The 18968-nt window shown below is 42.2% G+C and overlaps 1 protein-coding gene across 1 annotated transcript; it reads right to left on the reverse strand.

The window, feature by feature from the left end:
- Positions 1-10113: 10113 nt before the first annotated feature.
- LOC109784647 (wall-associated receptor kinase 5-like) lies at positions 10114-18468 on the reverse strand. Its single transcript, XM_045228192.2, has 3 exons — positions 17606-18468; positions 14981-15124; positions 10114-11276 (listed from the first exon to the last, which is right to left on the reverse strand). Exons 1-3 carry the CDS (start codon positions 18447-18449, stop codon positions 10114-10116), a joined length of 2151 nt encoding a protein of 716 aa, XP_045084127.2. The 5' UTR covers positions 18450-18468.
- Positions 18469-18968: the final 500 nt, after the last annotated feature.

The raw sequence follows: 18968 nt of genomic DNA on the forward strand, positions 1-18968 counted from the left end.
TGGCGTCTAGCAGTACAGCTGCCAGAGGCGGGAGGCAATACAAATTCGGTCCTTCTCTGAAGACTCCAGAGAAGTTACCATACGAGAGGACCGAGGAGGAGAACGCGAAGATCGTGCGAGCCGAAGTGAAGAACTTCTTTGAAGGGGTGAAAGCAAAGAAACATCCACCTCCGGAGGAGAAGGTAGATCCGGTGAATGCGAAGCGCACTCTGGCTGCCCTACCAAAACCACCAAAGTCTCCGCCGAAAGGCAACTATGAGCGCATTATTGCAAAGACATTTGTCGAAGCGGAGCGGTCGGGAAATACTGTCAGTGATCAAAGGTTAAAAGAACGACGAGCTGGGAAAAAAATTGCCCAGCTCGGCGAACAAGCGAACCAATCATGCCCCCCGCTCAAGGTGTCTAAAGACATTGTCGCTAATGATCCGAGGATGGTGGCCGGTTATAGCAATCTTGGAGATTACCTGCCCGACGATGTACATTATGAAATCATGGAGGTGGACGAACACAAATACCATTACGGGAAGCCTCTCGTCAAAGATGAAAGATCTCTAACAACGATGATGCGAAGATTACATGATTGGTACATGAAAACCTGCAGAGAGTCTGATGGGATGAATACTTTGACGCTGAGAGTTAAACCGGAGCATGACCTCGTTGGAATTGAACTGCTGAATGTTCCATTTGAGGAGTTCTTCCAGTTTTTCAATCAAAGGCCCTCGATAAATCAACGATCACTTGCTACTGTCTGTAAGTAGTACTACTTCTGTCATTAAGTCTCTCTATATAGGTCAGCTCTTTCATTGCATGTATTTATAATTATCCTCACTATATTATGCAGATTGAAGATCGCCGAATTGAAGAAAAGACAAATCGGTGATATTGGGTTCATTAACACAAATCTCATATATGCATATACGGTTGAAAAACATGCCAAAGAAGCCGAGGCCAACTTGCTACGATCGTTGGTATCAAATCAAAACAAAGATACAATACTCTTTCCTTACAACTTCAAGTGAGTGTTACTGTCTTGTGCATATTCGGTTTCCCTTATTAGTCCAGGTTATGGTAATGTAATTGATGACTTATGCATGCATGCGCAGCTTCCACTATATTCTACTAGAGATTAAGCTTGAGCAGGGAGTAGTAACCGTCTTAGACTCGAGACGAAAATATCCCCAGGACTATGCGGACATGACTCAAATGCTTGAGAAGTAAGTTAAATCGATCATTATCCACCATATCAGCAACTTTGTTCATTTCCTGATATCAAGTAATTGTTTTCTTTGTCTGGCAGGGTTTGGAGAAAATTCACCACAAAAGCTCCGGGACTGCCGAAGAAGCTGCAATTTAGACACCCGAAAGTAAGTACTATAGTAGCATGTTCCGCACATCTCCTAGTGATTCAAGCGCTAGTTTCATCAATACCATTTAGCATGCTTTCTTATCAGTTAGATTGACCTCTATTTCTTGTAAAGTGGTTGTGGCAGGAACAAGGGAATGATTTCTGTGGATACTACGTTTGTGAGTCTATCCGCCACACGACCTGTGAGCGGGGCTACTCTGACGAACAATATGAAGTGCGTAAGCAATAATATTCACAATTTTATTTTATTACCATCATTTGTGTCGAGTTTCATTTATTCATATATATATATATGTATTGACCCCCTTCTTCAAATTAGATGTTTCGGATGCGGGATGAACTCCTAGCACCAGATTGTATGCGAGCAATTCAAGAGGAATTGGCGGCATTCTTCCTTGACCACGTGATCGCTGAAAACGGAGAATACTATGTGGACCCTGTGTTCTTACAATTTAATTAGGAGATTATATTGTAAGAGATAATTATTGTATATATGTAGCCGGTACTGTCAGATAGATATACGAGAACTTGTTGTTCGACCAATCTCTCGGAGAAGGAGAGGTGGTCGATATCACTTCTCTCTGTATGCATATGTTCATGACGATCTTCTGTTTCCTTCATTTGCTTACTAGCTAGCGTGTCTAGTCCTCTCCATACGTATATAGTACGTAGCGTCGACCAAGCACGGAGATAAGAGAGGACACTTCTCTCTATTAATTAGCTAGCTAACACAATATATGAAACACCTAAATTAACCCCCCAAAACCCCCCAACCCCCCCCCCCCCTTTCAAAAAAAAAACAAAAACCCCAGCCCCTGAAATGCTGACGCGTGGATGCCTATTGGTCCCGGTTGGTGACACCAACCGGGACAAAAGGCCCTGCCTATTGGTCCCGGTTGGGGTCACCAACCGGGACCAAAGGCCCCCCTGCCTGGGCTGGCAGCAGCGGCCACGTGGAGGACCTTCTGTCCCGGTTCATGTAAGAACCGGGACTAAAGGGTTAGGGCTTTAGTAACGACCCTTTAGTCCCGGTTCGAAAACCGTGACGAAAGGCCCTTACCAACCGGGGTAAAAGCCCCTTTTTCTACTAGTGGCTACTTATGAATTGCAAACCAAAGATGATAATACCTAGATCTATTCTTGTTTTTATGCCTAGCTAGGGGCGTTAGACGATAGCGCTTGTTGGGAGGCAACCCAATTTTATTTTTGTTACTTGCTTTTTGTTCCTGTTTATTAATAAATAATTCATCTAGCCTCTGTTTATATGTGGTTTTATGTTTTAATTAGTGTTTGTGTCAAGTAGAACCTTTAGGATAACCTACGGTGATAGTTATTTGATCTTGCTGTAGAAAACAGAAACTTTGTGCGCACGAAATTAGTTTTCATAAATCACAGAAACGTGATTTTCAATTGATTCTTTTTGCATAAGATTAATAAACAAATTACCCAGGACTTCCTAATTTGGTAGAATTTTTGAGGTTCCAGAAGTATGCGTTTGATACAGATTGCTACAGACTGTTCTATTTTTGTCAGATTCTGTTTTCCGTGTGTTGTTTGCTTATTTTGATAAATCCATGGCTAGTATCGGGGGGTATGAACCATAGAGAAGTTGGAATACAGTAGGTTTAAAACCAATATAAATAAATAATGAGTTCATTACAGTACCTTGAAGTGGTGGTTTGTTTTATTTCCCTAACGGAGCTCATGAGATTTTCTGTTGAGTTTTGTGTTGTGAAGTTTTCAACTTTTGGGTAAAGAGTTGATGGATTTTGGAACGAGGAGTGGCAAGAGCCTAAGCTTGGGGATACCCAAGGCACCCCAAGGTAAAATTCAAGGACAACCAAAAGCCTAAGCTTGGGGATGCCCCGGAAGGCATCCCCTCTTTTGTCTTCGTCTATCGGTAACTTTACTTGGAGCTATATTTTTATTCACCACATGATATGTGTTTTGCTTGGAGCGTCTTGTATGATTTGAGTATTTTCTTTTTAGTTTACCAAAATAATCCTTGCTGTACACACCTTTTTAGAGAGACACACATGAATCGGAATTTATTAGAACACTCTATGTGCTTCACTTATATCTTTTGAGCTAGATAATTTTGCTCTAGTGCTTCACTTATATCCTTTTAGAGCACGGTGGTGGTTTTATTTTATAGAAATTACTGATCTCTCATGCTTCACTTATATTATTTTGAGAGTCTTTTAGAACAGCATGGTAATTTGCTTTGGTTAAAATCTTAGTCCTAAAGTAATGAGCATCCAAGATACGTATAATAAAAACAATCATATAGAGTGCATTGAGTACTATGAGAAGTTTGATTCTTGATGATTATTTTGAGATATGAAGATGGTAATATTAGAGTCATGCTAGTTTAGTAGTTATGAATTTGAGAAATAGTTGTGTTGAAGTTTGTGATTCCCGTAGCATGCACGTATGGTGAACCGTTATGTGATGAAGTTGGAGCATGATTTATTTCTTGATTGTCTTCCTTATGTGTGGAGGTCAGGATCGTGCGATGGTTAACTCCTACCAACCCTTCCCCTAGGAGCATGAGTGTAGTACTTTGTTTTGATGACTTGTAAATTTTTGCAATAAGTATGTGAGTTCTTTATGACTAATGATGAGTCCATGGATTATACGCACTCTCACCCTTCCACCATTGCTAGCCTCTCTAATACCGCGCATCTTTCGCCGGTATCGTACACCCACCATATACCTTCCTCAAAACAGCCACCATACCTACCTATTATGGCATTTCCATAGCCATTCCGAGAAATATTGCCATGCAACTTGCCACCGTTCCGTTTATTATGACACGCTCCATCATTGTCATATTGCTTTGGATGATCATGTAGTTGACACCGTATTCGTGCAAAGCCACCATTCATAATTCTTTCATACATGTCACTCTTGATTCATTGCATATCCCGGTACACCGCCGGAGGCATACACATAGTCATATTTTGTTCTAAGTATTGAGTTGTAATTTTTGAAGTAAGTAAATAGAAGTGTGATGATCATCATTATTAGAACATTGTCCCAAGTGAGGAAAGGATGCTGGAGACTATGATTCCCCCACAAGTCGGGATGAGACTCCGGACGAAAAATAAAAAAAGGAAAAAAAAGAGGCCATATAAAAAGAGAGAAAAGGCCCAAACAAAAAAATGAGAGAAAAAGACAGAAGGTGCAATGTTACTATCCTTTTACCACACTTGTGCTTCAAAGTAGCACCATGATCTTCATGATAGAGAGTCTCTTATTTTGTCACTTTCATATACTAGTGGGAATTTTTCATTAATAAGAACTTGGCTTGTATATTCCAATGATGGGCTTCCTCAAATTGCCATAGGTCTTCGTGAGCAAGCAAGTTGGATGCACACCCACTTAGTTTCCTTTCGAGCTTTCATACACTTATAGCTCTAGTTCATCCGTTGCATGGCAATCCCTACTCACTCACATTGATATCTATTGATGGGCATCTCCATAGCCCGTTGATACGCCTAGTTGATGTGAGACTATCTTCTCCTTTTTTGTCTTCTCCACAACCATCATTCTATTCCACATATAGTGTTGTGTCCATGGCTCACGCTCATGTATTGCGTGAAGATTGAAAAAGTTTGAGAATGCTAAAGTATGAAACAATTGCTTGGCTGAAACCGGGGTTGTGCATGATTTAAATATTTTGTGTGATGAAGATAGAGCATAGCCAGACTATATGATTTTTTTAGGGATAACTTTCTTTAGCCATGTTATTTTGAGAAGACATGATTGCTTTATTACTATGCTTGAAGTATTATTATTTTTATGTCAATATTAAACTTTTGTTTTGAATCTTTCGGATCTGAACATTCATGCCACAATAAAGGAAATTACATTGAGAATTATGCTAGGTAGCATTCCATATCAAAAATTCTGTTATTATCATTTACCTACTCGAGGACGAGCAGGAATTAAGCTTGAGGATGCTTGATACGTCTCCAACGTATCTATAATTTTTGATTGTTCCATGCTATTATATTATCTGTTTTGGATGTTTAATGGTCTTTAATATACACTTTTATATTATTTTTGGGACTAACCTACTAACCGAAGGCCCAATGCAAATTGTTGTTTTTTTGCCTATTTAAGTGTTTCGCAGAAAAGGAATATAACACGGAATCCAAACGGAATGAAACCTTCGGGAGAGTTATTTTAGGAACAAACACGATCCAGGAGACTTGAAGTGGACGTCAAGGAAGCAGCGAGGCGGCCACGAGATAGGAGGGCGCGCCCAGGGGGGTAGGCGCGCCCCCACCCTCGTGTGCCCCTCGTGGCTTCCCTGACCGACTTCTTTCGCCTATATATACTCATATACCCCGAAAACATCCAGGAGCACCACGAAACCCTATTTCCACCGCCACAACCTTCTGTACCCTTGAGATCCCATCTTGGGGCCTTTTCCGGCGCTCCGCCGGAGGGGGAATCGGTCACGGAGGGCTTCTACATCAACACCATAGCTTCTCCGATGATGTGTGAGTAGTTTACCTTAGACCTTGGGGTCCATAGTTATTAGCTAGATGGCTTCTTCTCTCTCTTTGGATCTCAATACAAAGTTCTCCTCGATTCTCTTGGAGATCTATTCGATGTAATTCTTTTTGCGGTGTGTTTGTCGAGATCCGATGAATTGTAGGTTTATGATCAATATTATCTATGAACAATATTTGAATCTCCTCTGAATTCTTTTATGTATGATTTGATATCTTTGCAAGTCTCTTCGAATTATCAGTTTGGTTTGGCCTACTAGATTGATCTTTCTTGCAATAGGAGAAGTGCTTAGCTTTGGGTTCAATCTTGTGGTTTTCGATCCCAGTGACAGAAAGGGAAACGACACGTATTGTATTGTTGCCATCGAGGATTAAAAGATGGGGTTTATATCATATTGCTTGAGTTTATCCCTCTACATCATGTCATCTTGCTTAATGCGTTACTCCGTTCTTATGAACTAAATACTCTAGATGCATGTTGGATAGCGGTCGATGTGTGGAGTAATAATAGTAGATGCAGAATCGTTTTGGTCTACTTGTCACGGACGTGATGCCTATATACATGATCATGCCTAGATATTCTCATAACTATGCGCTTTTCTATCAATTGCTCGACAGTAATTTGTTCACCCACCGTAGAATTTGCTATCTTGAGAGAAGCCACTAGTGAAACCTATGGCCCCCGGGTCTATTTTGCATCATATTAATCTCCCGTCAACAAGCAATTTCAAGCACCGTTTATTTTGCAATCTTTACTTTCGAATCTATATCATAAAAATACCAAAAATATTTATCTTATTATCTCTATCAGATCTCACTTTTGCAAGTGGCCGTGAAGGGATTGACAACCCCCTTATCGCGTTAGTTGCAAGGTTCTTATTTGTTTGTGCAAGTACGAGGGATTTGCGTGTAGTCTCCTACTGGATTGATACCTTGATTCTCAAAAAGTGAGGGAAATACTTACGCTACTCTGCTGCATCACCCTTTCCTCTTCAAGAGAAAACCAACGCGTGCTCAAGAGGTAGCAAGAAGGATTTCTAGCACCGTTGTCGGGGAGATATACGCACAAGTCAAGACAGACCAAGTATCCATCACAAACTCTTATCCCTCGCATTACATTATTTGCTATTTGCCTCTTGTTTTCCTCTCCCCCAGTTCACCTTTGCCGTTTTATTCGCCCTCTTTTTGTTCGCCTCTTCTTCGCATGCTTCTTGTGTGCTTGTGTGTTGGATTGTTTGTCGCTATGGCTCAAGACAATACTAAATTGTGTGATTTTTCCAATACTAACAACAATGATTTTCTTAGCACTCTAATTGCTCCTATTACCGATACTGAATCTTGTGAAATTAATGCTGCTTTGTTGAATCTTGTCATAAAAGATCAATTCTCTGGCCTTCCTAGTGAAGATGCCGCTACACATCTAAACAATTTTGTTGATTTATCCGATATGCAAAAGAAGAAAGATGTGGATAATGATATTGTTAAATTGAAGCTATTTCCGTTTTCGCTTAGAGATCGTGCTAATACTTTGGTTCTCTTCTTTGTCTAAAATTAGTATTGATTCATGAAATAAGTGCAAAGATGCTTTTATCTCTACGTATTTTCCTCCCGCTAAGATCATCTCTCTTAGAAACGATGTTATGAATTTTAAGCAACTTGATGATAAATATGTTGCACAAGCTTGGGAGAGGATGAAATTAATGATACGTAATTGCCCTACACATGGTTTGAATTTATGGATGATTATACAAAAAATTTATGCCGGATTGAATTTTTCTTCTAGAAATCTTTTAGATTCAGCTGCGGGCGGCACTTTTATGAAAATCACTTTAGGAGAAGCTACTAAACTCCTAGATAATATTATGGTTAATTATTCTCAATGGCACACCGAAAGATCTACTAGTAAAAAGGTTCATGCGATAGAAGAGATTAATGTTTTGAGTGGAAAGATGGATGAACTAAGGGAAAATACTTACGCTACTTTGCTGCATCATCCTTTCCTCTTCAAGGGAAAACCAACGCATGCTTAAGAGGTAGCAGTGTAGCATAAAGTTCTAGGTGGAAGTTCAACTTAACAGTCTCCACTGCAGTACCGGTATATAAAACAGTGTTTTGGAACTAAAGGCAAACTCTATGTGCCTCTAGGATCTGGTGGGGGATTGCTGGAATTTTGTCTATTTTGGGCCAGCCCAATAGCAGTTTCAGAAATTCCTAATAAATCCTAGAGGCCCACGCAGCCCATTCGTGCAAGGCAAGAGGTGAAACTAAAGTTTAGTCCCACATTGCTAGTTTAGAGGGAGTTGGACCTCTTTATAAGGGAGGTTCTTTCCCCACATGTATGAGCATGAGAACAAGAGGGACATCCACGCGCGCTCCTCCTCCGCTGTCCGCCCCGCCCCGCCACGCCTCGTTACGACGCGCCGCGCTGCGGGAATGAGCCGAGCCGATGTCTAAATTTTTGCCACGCACGACGGCTATACGAACGGTCACACGGGAGCTGAAACGTTTTGCTGTAGTGGAGATTAAATCCGAACGGCGCACCTCTTCGCCTGCTGCCTGTTTGCTTCGTCTCCCTCTGTTGCTTCGCCTCTCTCCTGTGCCTATATAAGAGAGGTCGCTCCTCTCCAGAGACACATCAGAAAGACCATCTCCCTCGCGCCACCAAGTTCCTAAGCACTGCGCTGCTGCTACGTTCTTCTCCATCCCGGCTTGCGGCATGCACCGCAGGTCAGGACAGTAGCCCTCCGAAATCGCACCTCTTTGAGTCCTGTACGGGAGAAGGGTGATAAGGTTTTTGGGGAGCGCTCTGCGCGACTACTGACTCCTTCGTCACGGACGCCCTGGACTCCGATGACCACTTCCCGACGACGACTTCTTCCCCAACGTCGACAACCTCCTCGACGACATGGCTGGCGAGGATGTCGACCCCAAGTCCAGTGCTTCTTCTGCTGCTGTTGTCCCGTACGTGCTCTTGCTTTTTCTGTTAGAGACTCTGCCACAGTTCCTTGTTCTAGTGTTTGCCCTAGATATGTTAGGTTCTACTTAATATATGCAACTTGCTCTACTGTCTACTCTAGATATGTTTGGTCATAGTTCATATATGAAAATGCTATTTACCTTCTCTTTGTCAGATCGCATGACTTGTTTTATCACTGCTATATTAGTCATGCTTTATCTAGTATTTCTGTTAATAAAATCATTCGTTAAATTGCTCATATTTCCAACAGCAACCAACTACATGGAATACTCGTTTGCAATTCAGCACCCTAGTTAGTTCACCAATGTGACTTAAGATAATATGAGATGAGTTCATTTGCACATGTAAAGGTAACTCAAGATTTGGCAGAGTGCTATACCTCTTCGTACAGCCTGGGGCTTCAGGAGTAACTTTGCGTGTAGATTGCTCCGAGGCTGGTGCCGACAGGGCAGTTGCATCGCAATTGCTGTTCACCGGAGCGTCTCCCGCATCACCAATGCTGGACTCAGCAGGCGCACATGCCATGGCTTTGTACGCGTCGTAGGCGACCAAGTGTTGTGCGCCGGCGAGATCTGGCAGGGGAAATCTTTGTGAAAGGAAGCAAGAAATTAGGTTCTAAACGCAGCAACCACCACAAGGAATAGAAAATGCGAGCGGAAAAGTTTACCTGTTGACCGGATCTGACAAGAAATCGACTTCGGTATCTCGGGTGGTCGACATCTCCATAGACATGAGTTCCTGGTCTTAGGCGGCGATGGAAGGAAGAGGATAGATTTGTTTTTACTTTTCAGCGATGACCAGTCGACCATGGGCCTAGAGTTGGGTACCCATCTACGACCCATTTACCCATTTGGAGAACAACGTATGCATAACCGAGGTGGAGACGGCGGTTGTTATGTGCCGCTCCCATAATCCTGTACTAACGGAACACCAACTAGTTGGGCCGCTATATCCCGGTTAATTTGGACGGCTCCGCACCTGTACTCGCCGTTCGCGCACACGACATCATTCAATACAATCGGCTACACGTGTTCTCTGAAACGAAGTCAATCACAAGAAGCAGGGCTCTAGTCTTGCTTTATTTCTTCTGCTGCGTGTGTTCGACAAAAATAGGTAGCTTACACTAAGTAGGCCTGGTACAACAAAATAAAGCACTCTTGAGAGCACATTTGTATAAGCCAACTAAATGCATGGAAATCACTAACATAGAATTTCAATATCTCCATTTATTTTGCATGTAAGGAAAACTACCGAGGGTGCTCCGCAGATAGTCGGAACTCAAGTTCCATACTATAATGTCTGGTCGATCCCTTAGTGTTGCTTTCAACTTTTGTGGATGGAGATGCATTATCTGAAGTTTGCCTCGGTAATGTATGTGTGCCTTCCAGTGTCAACTCCACTTGTCTCATGGTTGGGCGGTCCTCTCTCCTTAACTTTACACAAGCTACCGCGATACTTGCTACTTCTTCAACTTCGTTCCCTCCTTCCTCCATGACTTGTGGATCTAATATATGCAGCAGTTGCCCTTTTTCAAACAAGCTGGCAAAATGTGAAACAAGACTCTCTTCATCTGATGATAAATATGAAAATGGTTTCTCTCTAGTTAGCAGCTCCACAAGGATGACCCCAAAGCTATAGACATCACTTTTCTCAGTTATTCGCCCTGTGTAAAAGTTCATAGGATCCCAATACCCTCTCGTACCTTGAGCCCTTGTTGTAACCCCAGATATATCCATTGGAATATACCTGGAAGCTCCAAAATCCGCTACCTTTGCTGTCAGAGTATCATCCAAAAGTATGTTAGCAGACTTGATGTCTCTATGAATGATAGGTGTTGATGCAGCCGAGTGAAGATATGCAAGTGATTTTGGTGCCTCAATGGCTATCCGCAACCTGTCATCCCAAGATAATGATTTTGGTCCTTGGACATGAAGATGCTCGTAAAGTGTCCCATTAGATATGAACTCATAGACCAACATTGGGACTTCAGTTTCAAGGCAGCAACCATAGAGTTTTACTACATTTCTATGGTTAATTTGTGATAGGATAGCTACCTCATTTATAAATTCATTGATCTCATTCTTCAACACCTTCTTGGGTTTCTTGACGGCTACAATATGTTGGTTTGACAGTATCCCTTTGTAAACAATACCATGACCTCCTCCGCCAACCACGAGATCTTTGTCAAAATGATGGGTCGCCTTCTCTAACTCTTCCAATGTTATGATCATCCTTTCTGCAATACCAGCACTTTGGGGTACCAACTGTTGCAACAATTGTCCACGATTTTGGTGGAAGAACTTACATTTTAACATTTGAGCCCTCCGCTGTTTTAGTTTCTTAGCAATGAAAAATCCAATAAGAAACAGAAGTACGAGCCCCGCTCCAGCAGCAGCTCCAGTGCTCATACCTGAAAGTATATACAGTACAGTTACCCATTTTTCTCCGCATGTATCGCATACATAGTAGAAATGTTTTACTCACCTTTAAAGTCTTTGTGCACACCGCCTGCAGGAGACAAGTAAATAAATTGACTTCAATATAGACAAAAAAGAGCAAAAGGTGTAGGAATAGGATATACTAGGGATGAACAACAAAACAAATTAAAATGATGCAAGCACACAAGGTGCCTGCACGCTAACCTTTGCATCCGTCAAGGTAGGGATTGCCGTCGTAACCCTCACTACAGTGGCATGAATAGCCTCTGGTCATTTGTTTGCAGATGCTATTCTTGCTGCTACAGATGCCAGGACACTTGAGATATTGTTGTTGACGCAGCGATGAGCTCACATTGGTTGGCTGGTGCGAGATGCCACGCTGCAATTGTAAGACCTCCCAATCTAGAACAATGGGAACCTCAAGTTGGGGTGCTGGATCGTTTGTGAACGGCGCTAATGGAAGCCGGGCAGAGAGCCAACGCTTGTTCAACCACCCTTCCTCTGCGATGAACGCATATGCCTGTGGAAATGACCCATCGGAGGCAATGTTAGGATCTATCCAATCAATCGAGAAATCACTGGGCATGCCATTCCTCGACTTCGATATGTGTGCCTGGCAGCAACCCATGCCGTAGCAGTACTCGCTGTCACCGAAACTAGCAGCTGTTGTGGCATTGTAGCTTCCGCTCTTGTTTGACGGGCAGAAGGAGGAGCAATTACTGAGGATGACCCGGTTGTTTTCAGTGTTGGACAACACCGCCTGCACGCCACATCCGATGAGGATAAATTCATCGATGGTTGACAACGAGTAGGGCACCACCTCTCCATAACCCATCTCATAAATGATGTCGTGAATGCTTTCACCGATAAAGAAATTATTGACTCGGTCAGCATTGATAACTCGCATCGTGTTGTTGCGGAGAGAGAAGTCAACAACTCGAAGTGTGCCAAGCATCAGTCGCGCAGGTTGGTGGTTTGTGTCACAGGTGAGGTTGAAACCTGGCATATAGCACTTGGGCGGCCCAATGCCGAACGGGTATGGCACACTCAAGTTGCCGCATGATGTGATACAATTACCTACAGGTGCATGTATGCATGTAAACATTAATGAGCGTTCTGTAGATATCCGTTCATCTGCCCATCTCGACTCTAGCATTCAAGCATCTCCATCGAGTTGTACACTAGCTACAACAGAAAACTAAGATATGTATATAACGCTGTGATAAAAAATGATTTGAAATTACTTGACCGCCTCAAAGTTACACCATGTATTGTATACTAGCATGTGATAGTATATGTACTATTTTATCATTTTTGGTATGTTATTGTATCTAAGATATTTCAAAGTGATTTAATGGAAAAAATTGCAACTGACTTCATAGTTTTTTTATATTTGTGAAATACGCATATTTGTACGTAAAAAAGAGTATGCTCAAAATATCGTGCAAACTACCTATAAAGTAGTTGTAGTCCCAAACTATAGTCTCAAAATATCATATTTGTACTTAAAAAAGAGTATGCTCAAAATATCGTGCAAACTACCTAAAAACTACCCTAAACCCTATATATACTACATTTTTATATAAGCCGCGTCCATTTTTTTTTGGAATTTTACTGTTCACCCGACCTCAAATGACCTCGGGATTATAACAGCCGCGTCCAATATATACTTTTTAAACCTTTTTATATACTACATACTACACGTACATATACTTTGTTATGATAGATACTACCTAGAACATGCGCAACAAAAGTGGGAGGGACGCGGCTAATCTGCACCCGAGCTCAAATGAGCTTGGGTGAACAGTAAAATCGAAAAAAAATCGAAACAAATTCAAAAAATTCCAATTTTTTTTTGAAAGAAACATTGACAAAATTTCTAAGTGCCTGCAAAAATTCATCATGAAATCACATTCCTAGAAGGCGTGGCAAAAAAAACAAAAACAGTACTCTGAAAAAAGCTACTTTCAAACGCATTTTGAAGCACTGAATTTGTTTTTTTGCCACGCCTTACAGGAATGTGATTTCATGATGAATTTTTGCAGGCACTTAGAACTTTTGTCAATGTTTCTCTCAAAAAAAATTGGAATTTTTTGTTTTTTTTTCGATTTTACTGTTCATGCGGGAGCATATGAGCTCGGGTGCAGAATGGACTTTTCGAAGTGGGAGTAACTACACTTGGTCGTACTACACAAACACACACACACACATAGAAGAAAAAATCATACCACTCGGTGTATTTACCCTCATATCCCATATACTACTATGTGGTGGTATAAATACTATTTTTTTATTCTTAGTATGCTCATATAATAAATCTAAGATATTTCAAACCAAGTTATATGAAAAAATTGCATGTGAATCCATAGTATTTGCATATTGCGAAAATACCTTCATATTAAAAGTATAAAATAATATACCAAAAATTATACATACTACCTAAAAATTGTATATATAGGTAAAACTGTATCTACCATAGCTTACCATAGAACTTGTAAAGCCTCCCTAGTTTTTTAAGGTCTAAAATTTATCAAGAAATATGAAATAACTAGTGGTGCGGCACTATTTGTAATAATATGATCAACGGAGGGATTGTGAAAATATGCATTTATGTGTCCTTGGCGAAAAAGCAATCTTTTCAGCTCAGCGTGACATAAATATATATTGAACTGTTTAATATTTTTCTCCAGGACACATACAGTCGTATTTTTCCAATCGCTCCGTTCAGTCATGTTATATTATAGGTGTGTTATTCTAGTATTTTTTTAATGAACTTTAGAAACTTTTACACCGTCGAAAACATAACTAGTCCTGTGGCAAACTTTTACACGGTATAATATATACATTTGCAACTGCTACGTACATTTGCGTAATTAACTGTTTGTTTTTGCATTTATCTAGCATGTACAACATTTTAATTGTCAACATTATAGTTTCCACTCTATACTTTGGTTTGCTCAAACATATTTTTTAGAATTCCCAGGTCCAAAATTGTTTTGATTTATCTACAATATAAATATTTTTTCGTTGTAACTCTAGCACAATATTATTTATACAGTTACATTATCTTAATAATGAGAAAAATACAGTTACCAGTTATATAATTACGTATGGCTATTTCATATCCTCAAATTATGTCACTTTTTACAAGGATGTATTGCAACAATAATTAATCTTATTACCTAGGTTACAACAATTTTTCTCTAATGATCTTGATTTGGAACTGAAATTTTATTTTATTTATTATCTTAGACATTTTTATATTCTTGAATTATATTTTCTTATTACATGTTAGTTTGGTTGATGTGCACATTACAAGGTCTTCAAAGGTCATTGCACCAAAGCACCTTTTTTTCCGCAGAACCTCATAGTTATTTATTCGAGTGTACTAGTATTATTTTCTTAGTTCTAACTTCACTAAGTTGGTTGAGATTTTATTAAATCTGAATTGACTCTGAATCTGGATTTAACGACCACGTGATAGTGGCGCATCCCTTTTTTAAGCTAAGTTTGGTTCATGCCTACAAATGTGCAACTTGGCGAGTTATACAATTGATCGTTTGCATACTAATGTATAGTTGACAAAGTATCGGATATTTATAAAAAATAATAACAACATACAACTCAGCCATGGTTCGTTTCAAAAGGAAATGTATGCAAGAAAACAAAAAGATGCTACCTCCCAGCAAACTGAAGCAACCACCGGGCGTGGAGTGGTCGCCATGGGTCCCATGTGGGCACTGGCACTGAAATAAACCATCCATATTGGTACATTGACCATAACACTTGTAAAATTCTAAATCCTTGCACTCGTCGATGTCTGCACATATACATACAAGTAAGCAGGTAAATTAGAGGACTTAATTATGAGGAATCTATTTGAAAACATTATGTAATTGCACACACATAAATGTCATAAGAAATCAAATAAACTTTAAGAGTTGGATATACTGAAATCTTTTTGTGGAATGGAGCCTACTTCTACGTACCTTAGGGCGTTTCTAACCGATCCCCTATCCGGCTATAAGGGAGTATAATTTCATTTTTCCTCCTTTTTGTCGCAGCTCGTCGGGGACAGGCGGCGCCAGCCCTGGGCGTGGGAACACTAGTAGAAAAAGGGCCTTTAGGGCCGCTGCCTGGAGGTCCACTTTTAGTCCCGGTTGGTAACACGAACCGGTGCTAAAGAAAATTTTATGATTTTATTTTGAAATTTTATTTTGATTTTTTTTTTAATTTCAAATTTCTGAATTATTTTAACCTCTAATCTCTAATCACCCCTCATCACTGCTCAATTTAACCTCTAATCTCTAATCACCCCTCATCACTACTCAATTTAACCTCTAATCTCTAATCACCCCTCATCATTCCAAATCATCTAACTTCCCGGACGGTCACCCATTCTCTCACTACTCCAGCCTGAGCATGCTTAACTTCCGGGTTCTATTCTCTCTTGTTTCCAAGTCTGCACTTGTTGTTTTCCTGACAGTAGTAAGATGTCAATTCTATTAACCCTCAGGAATTAAGTTTGAGCATGAAGTCACACATTTCACTGTTTGAGTTTGAAACTATTGTTCTAAAAAACAATAATTATTTAGTAACACTAATATTTCTTGAATAAGTAGTTTGACCATAGTTTGACCACGGTTTGACCAGATTTGACCAAAATTCAAAAAAACTGAAATAATTATTTAGTAACACTAATATTTCTTGAATAATTAGTTTGACCATTGTTTGACCACAGTTTGACCACAATTTGACCAGATTTGACCAAAATTCAAAAAAACTGAAATAATTATTTAGTAACACTAATATTTCTTAAATAATTAGTTTGACCATAGTTTGACCAGATTTGACCAAAATTTAAAAAAACTGAAATAATTATTTACTAACACTAATATTCTTGAATAATTATTTAGTAACACTAATACTTCTTGAATAAGTAGTTTGACCATAGTTTGACCAGATTTAACAAAAATTCAAAAAAAACTGAAATTTGAGCATAACTTTTTTTTCCTTTTAGAATTTGAGGATTCTAAAAATTTGCAAACAAGCCGTAGGCCGTCTAAATCGGATGTGGATTTTCGTGCTGAACATTTTGATATATTATACGTTTTTTCTGACATCGTATGCAAAAGTTATAGCCATTTTACATTTTCCCTACACTTTTTGCAAAACATGTCCAAATTTAAGTTTTTAAATTTTCCTAACTAGTACATGTAGTAACATAACTATATCTGGAAGGATTTTAATTTTTGAAGTTTTTATCTTTTTTTTGCTTTTTACAAAACTGAAAAGGCGATCCACGGGGTGGACCGGGGGGGGGGGGGGGGGGTTTAGAGTTTGAAAATGGGACCTTTAGAACCGGTTCGTGCCACGAACCGGTACTAATGCCTCAAACCCCATTAGAACCGTTTGGTGGCTCGAACCGAAAATAAAGGTCCAACCTTTAGTCCCGGTTCGTAATGCAACCGGGATTAATGCTTTTTTCTGGTCAAACCAAAGACCTGTTTTCTACTAGTGCAAGAACAGCTCGTCGGGGCAGGCGGCAGAGCATCTCTTCAGCCCGATGCACTGCAGTCTCCTCATCGCCACCGTGGCTGTCGCCTCCTCCCGTTCTCCCCGTCGAGAACTCCCTGGGCGGCAGCATCCACCGCAACTACGACCTGCTCCTCAGGCACCGGCTCCACACATCATGGGTGAGGTGCAGCTCCCCGTCCACCACAGCCTACTCGCCCTTCCGGGGGTCCACCGGGAGCTGCTGGGCCGTGTCATCTCGCACCCGCAGGCGCTGGCGCAGTGCGAGCACACGTTGACGTGCATGGGCCTCAACGTCGCGCGCGAGGCCTTCAAAGACATGGCCGGCGCCACGGAGCACATCGTCGCGCACGCCCTCCGTGACAAGGCCGCCATCGCCTCCACTTGCACAGTGGAGCTCTACATGTCCACGACTGACGTGCGCACCTAGTCCTCGCCAACGGCATGTAGGACGACGCCGGGAAGCACTTTTAGTACATGTCCATGGCCAACGTGAGTGGCTAGTGGTCCCCGTCCTTGACGCTGCACGGCCTTGGGCAGTGGTGCGGTGAGGTCCTTGACGCTCCTGGTGCCCTCCGGTCGAACACCCCGATCCACAGGACGACGGCGGCGAGCACGATGACCGGCGTGCTCACTAGCCAGGCCGGCTTGGCCACCATCGTGGCGGGGGCGCATAGCAAGTGTTCGACGAAATGTATGAGTCAATAGTAAGTTATTGACAAGCTTGGTTAGGACTTAGGAGGAAATAACAGAAGATCGAATTAACCTTGGCATCCGTTGGTGATGTAGGGATTGCCCTCGTAACCAGACTTGCAGGAGCACGTGTAGCCGCCTCTTTGGTGTTTTCTGCAGTCCGCGTTGCTGCTCTTGCAGACACTGTTGGCCGCATCCCTAGAACACTCTGACGCCGACGCAGGCGAGGACGACCGCTGCAGCTGATCTGTGTCGTCCTGGTGGTCATCGATGACCTCCCAGCCGAGCCAGATGGGAACTTCCATCGACACGCCGCGCGTAGAGAGCTGGTGTGAGAGGCTCCATGTCGCAAGCCAGCCTTCCTCGGCGATGAACACGCGCGGCGGCCACAGCTGGGCCTCGCTGCGGTTCCACCCAAAGGACTCTAGCTCCACGTCGTACGACGTGATTGGGACGATCTCGTTTGATCCAGCCAGTACCTCGCGGTAGACGACGATGGGCGCCTGGCAGCACCCAATGCCGGAGCAGGACATGCTTCTATCCGGCCTGGACAGCCTTTCGTCGGAATCGGACGAGAGCCCCTCGTAGTCGTTCGGGCACAGGGAGGAGCAGCTGCTCATGGTGATGTTGCCGTTCTTCAACGTCGCGCGCACGTTGCAGCCCAAAAGGATGAGCTGGTTCTTGTACCGCGACAGCACGTATGGCCCGTCGTCGCTGAGCCCGCCGCCCAGCCTGCCGTGGCCACCACTGTCGATTTTGATGTCGTCAGTGTAAACGACGGCTAACAAGTCAAAATCGGTGTTGATCTGTTCCGAGACTTGAAGGGTGCCGTCGCCGACGAGGAGCCGCGGCGGGTTACTTGACCGGTCGCAGGTGAGGTTGAATCCCGGCGAGTGGTAGCAACGAGACGGGCCCATGCCAAACGGGTATGGCACGCTCAAGTTGCCGCAGCTGGTGTCGCAGCCCGGCATCCCTATCTGCGCTGGCGCTGGTGCTGCTCCGGCGGACAGCGGGAGCAGTATCAGCAACAGCGCGGCAGCTGTCGAGTATAAGGGGGTCGCGTGGTGCGCCATTAGTAGATGAACTATTGTTGTATTGTAGTTATAGAGCTTTCTTCACCATCTTGGTTTATTTATAGTCCGGCTACCACTACTAGGAAAAGGCCTACTAGTGGCGCACCAGTTTTGCCAACTAATGGCGTACTACTGATGCGCCACTAGTACCACGCCACTAGTATTTTTTACTAATGACATACCACTGGTGCGCCATTAGTATAGGCCACGGTGCGTCATTAGTATGCCTTCCAGGGGCCATATTTACCCATGTGCTTTGCCATACTAATGGCGCACTGCGGGGTGATGCGCCATTAGTATCCTTTGGCATACTAATGGCGCACGTTGGGGTGATGCGTCATTAGTATATATATTAGGGATTTT

Source organism: Aegilops tauschii, chromosome 5 (assembly GCF_002575655.3).
Source record: "Aegilops tauschii subsp. strangulata cultivar AL8/78 chromosome 5, Aet v6.0, whole genome shotgun sequence".
NCBI lineage: Eukaryota > Viridiplantae > Streptophyta > Magnoliopsida > Poales > Poaceae > Aegilops > Aegilops tauschii.

Bases quoted from the DNA above. Each gene is read 5' to 3' on its own strand.
- LOC109784647 (XM_045228192.2), bottom strand. From the start codon at position 18,449: ATGGGCCCGTCTCGTTGCTACCACTCGCCGGGATTCAACCTCACCTGC. The intron at 15,125-17,605 runs GTTAATTCGATC...GTATATGTGCAG, and splicing joins CATCACCAACGGATGCCAAG to ACATCGACGAGTGCAAGGAT. The intron at 11,277-14,980 runs GCATCTTTTTGT...ATATACTTTCAG, and splicing joins CTTCAGTTTGCTGGGAGGTA to GTATGAGCACTGGAGCTGCT.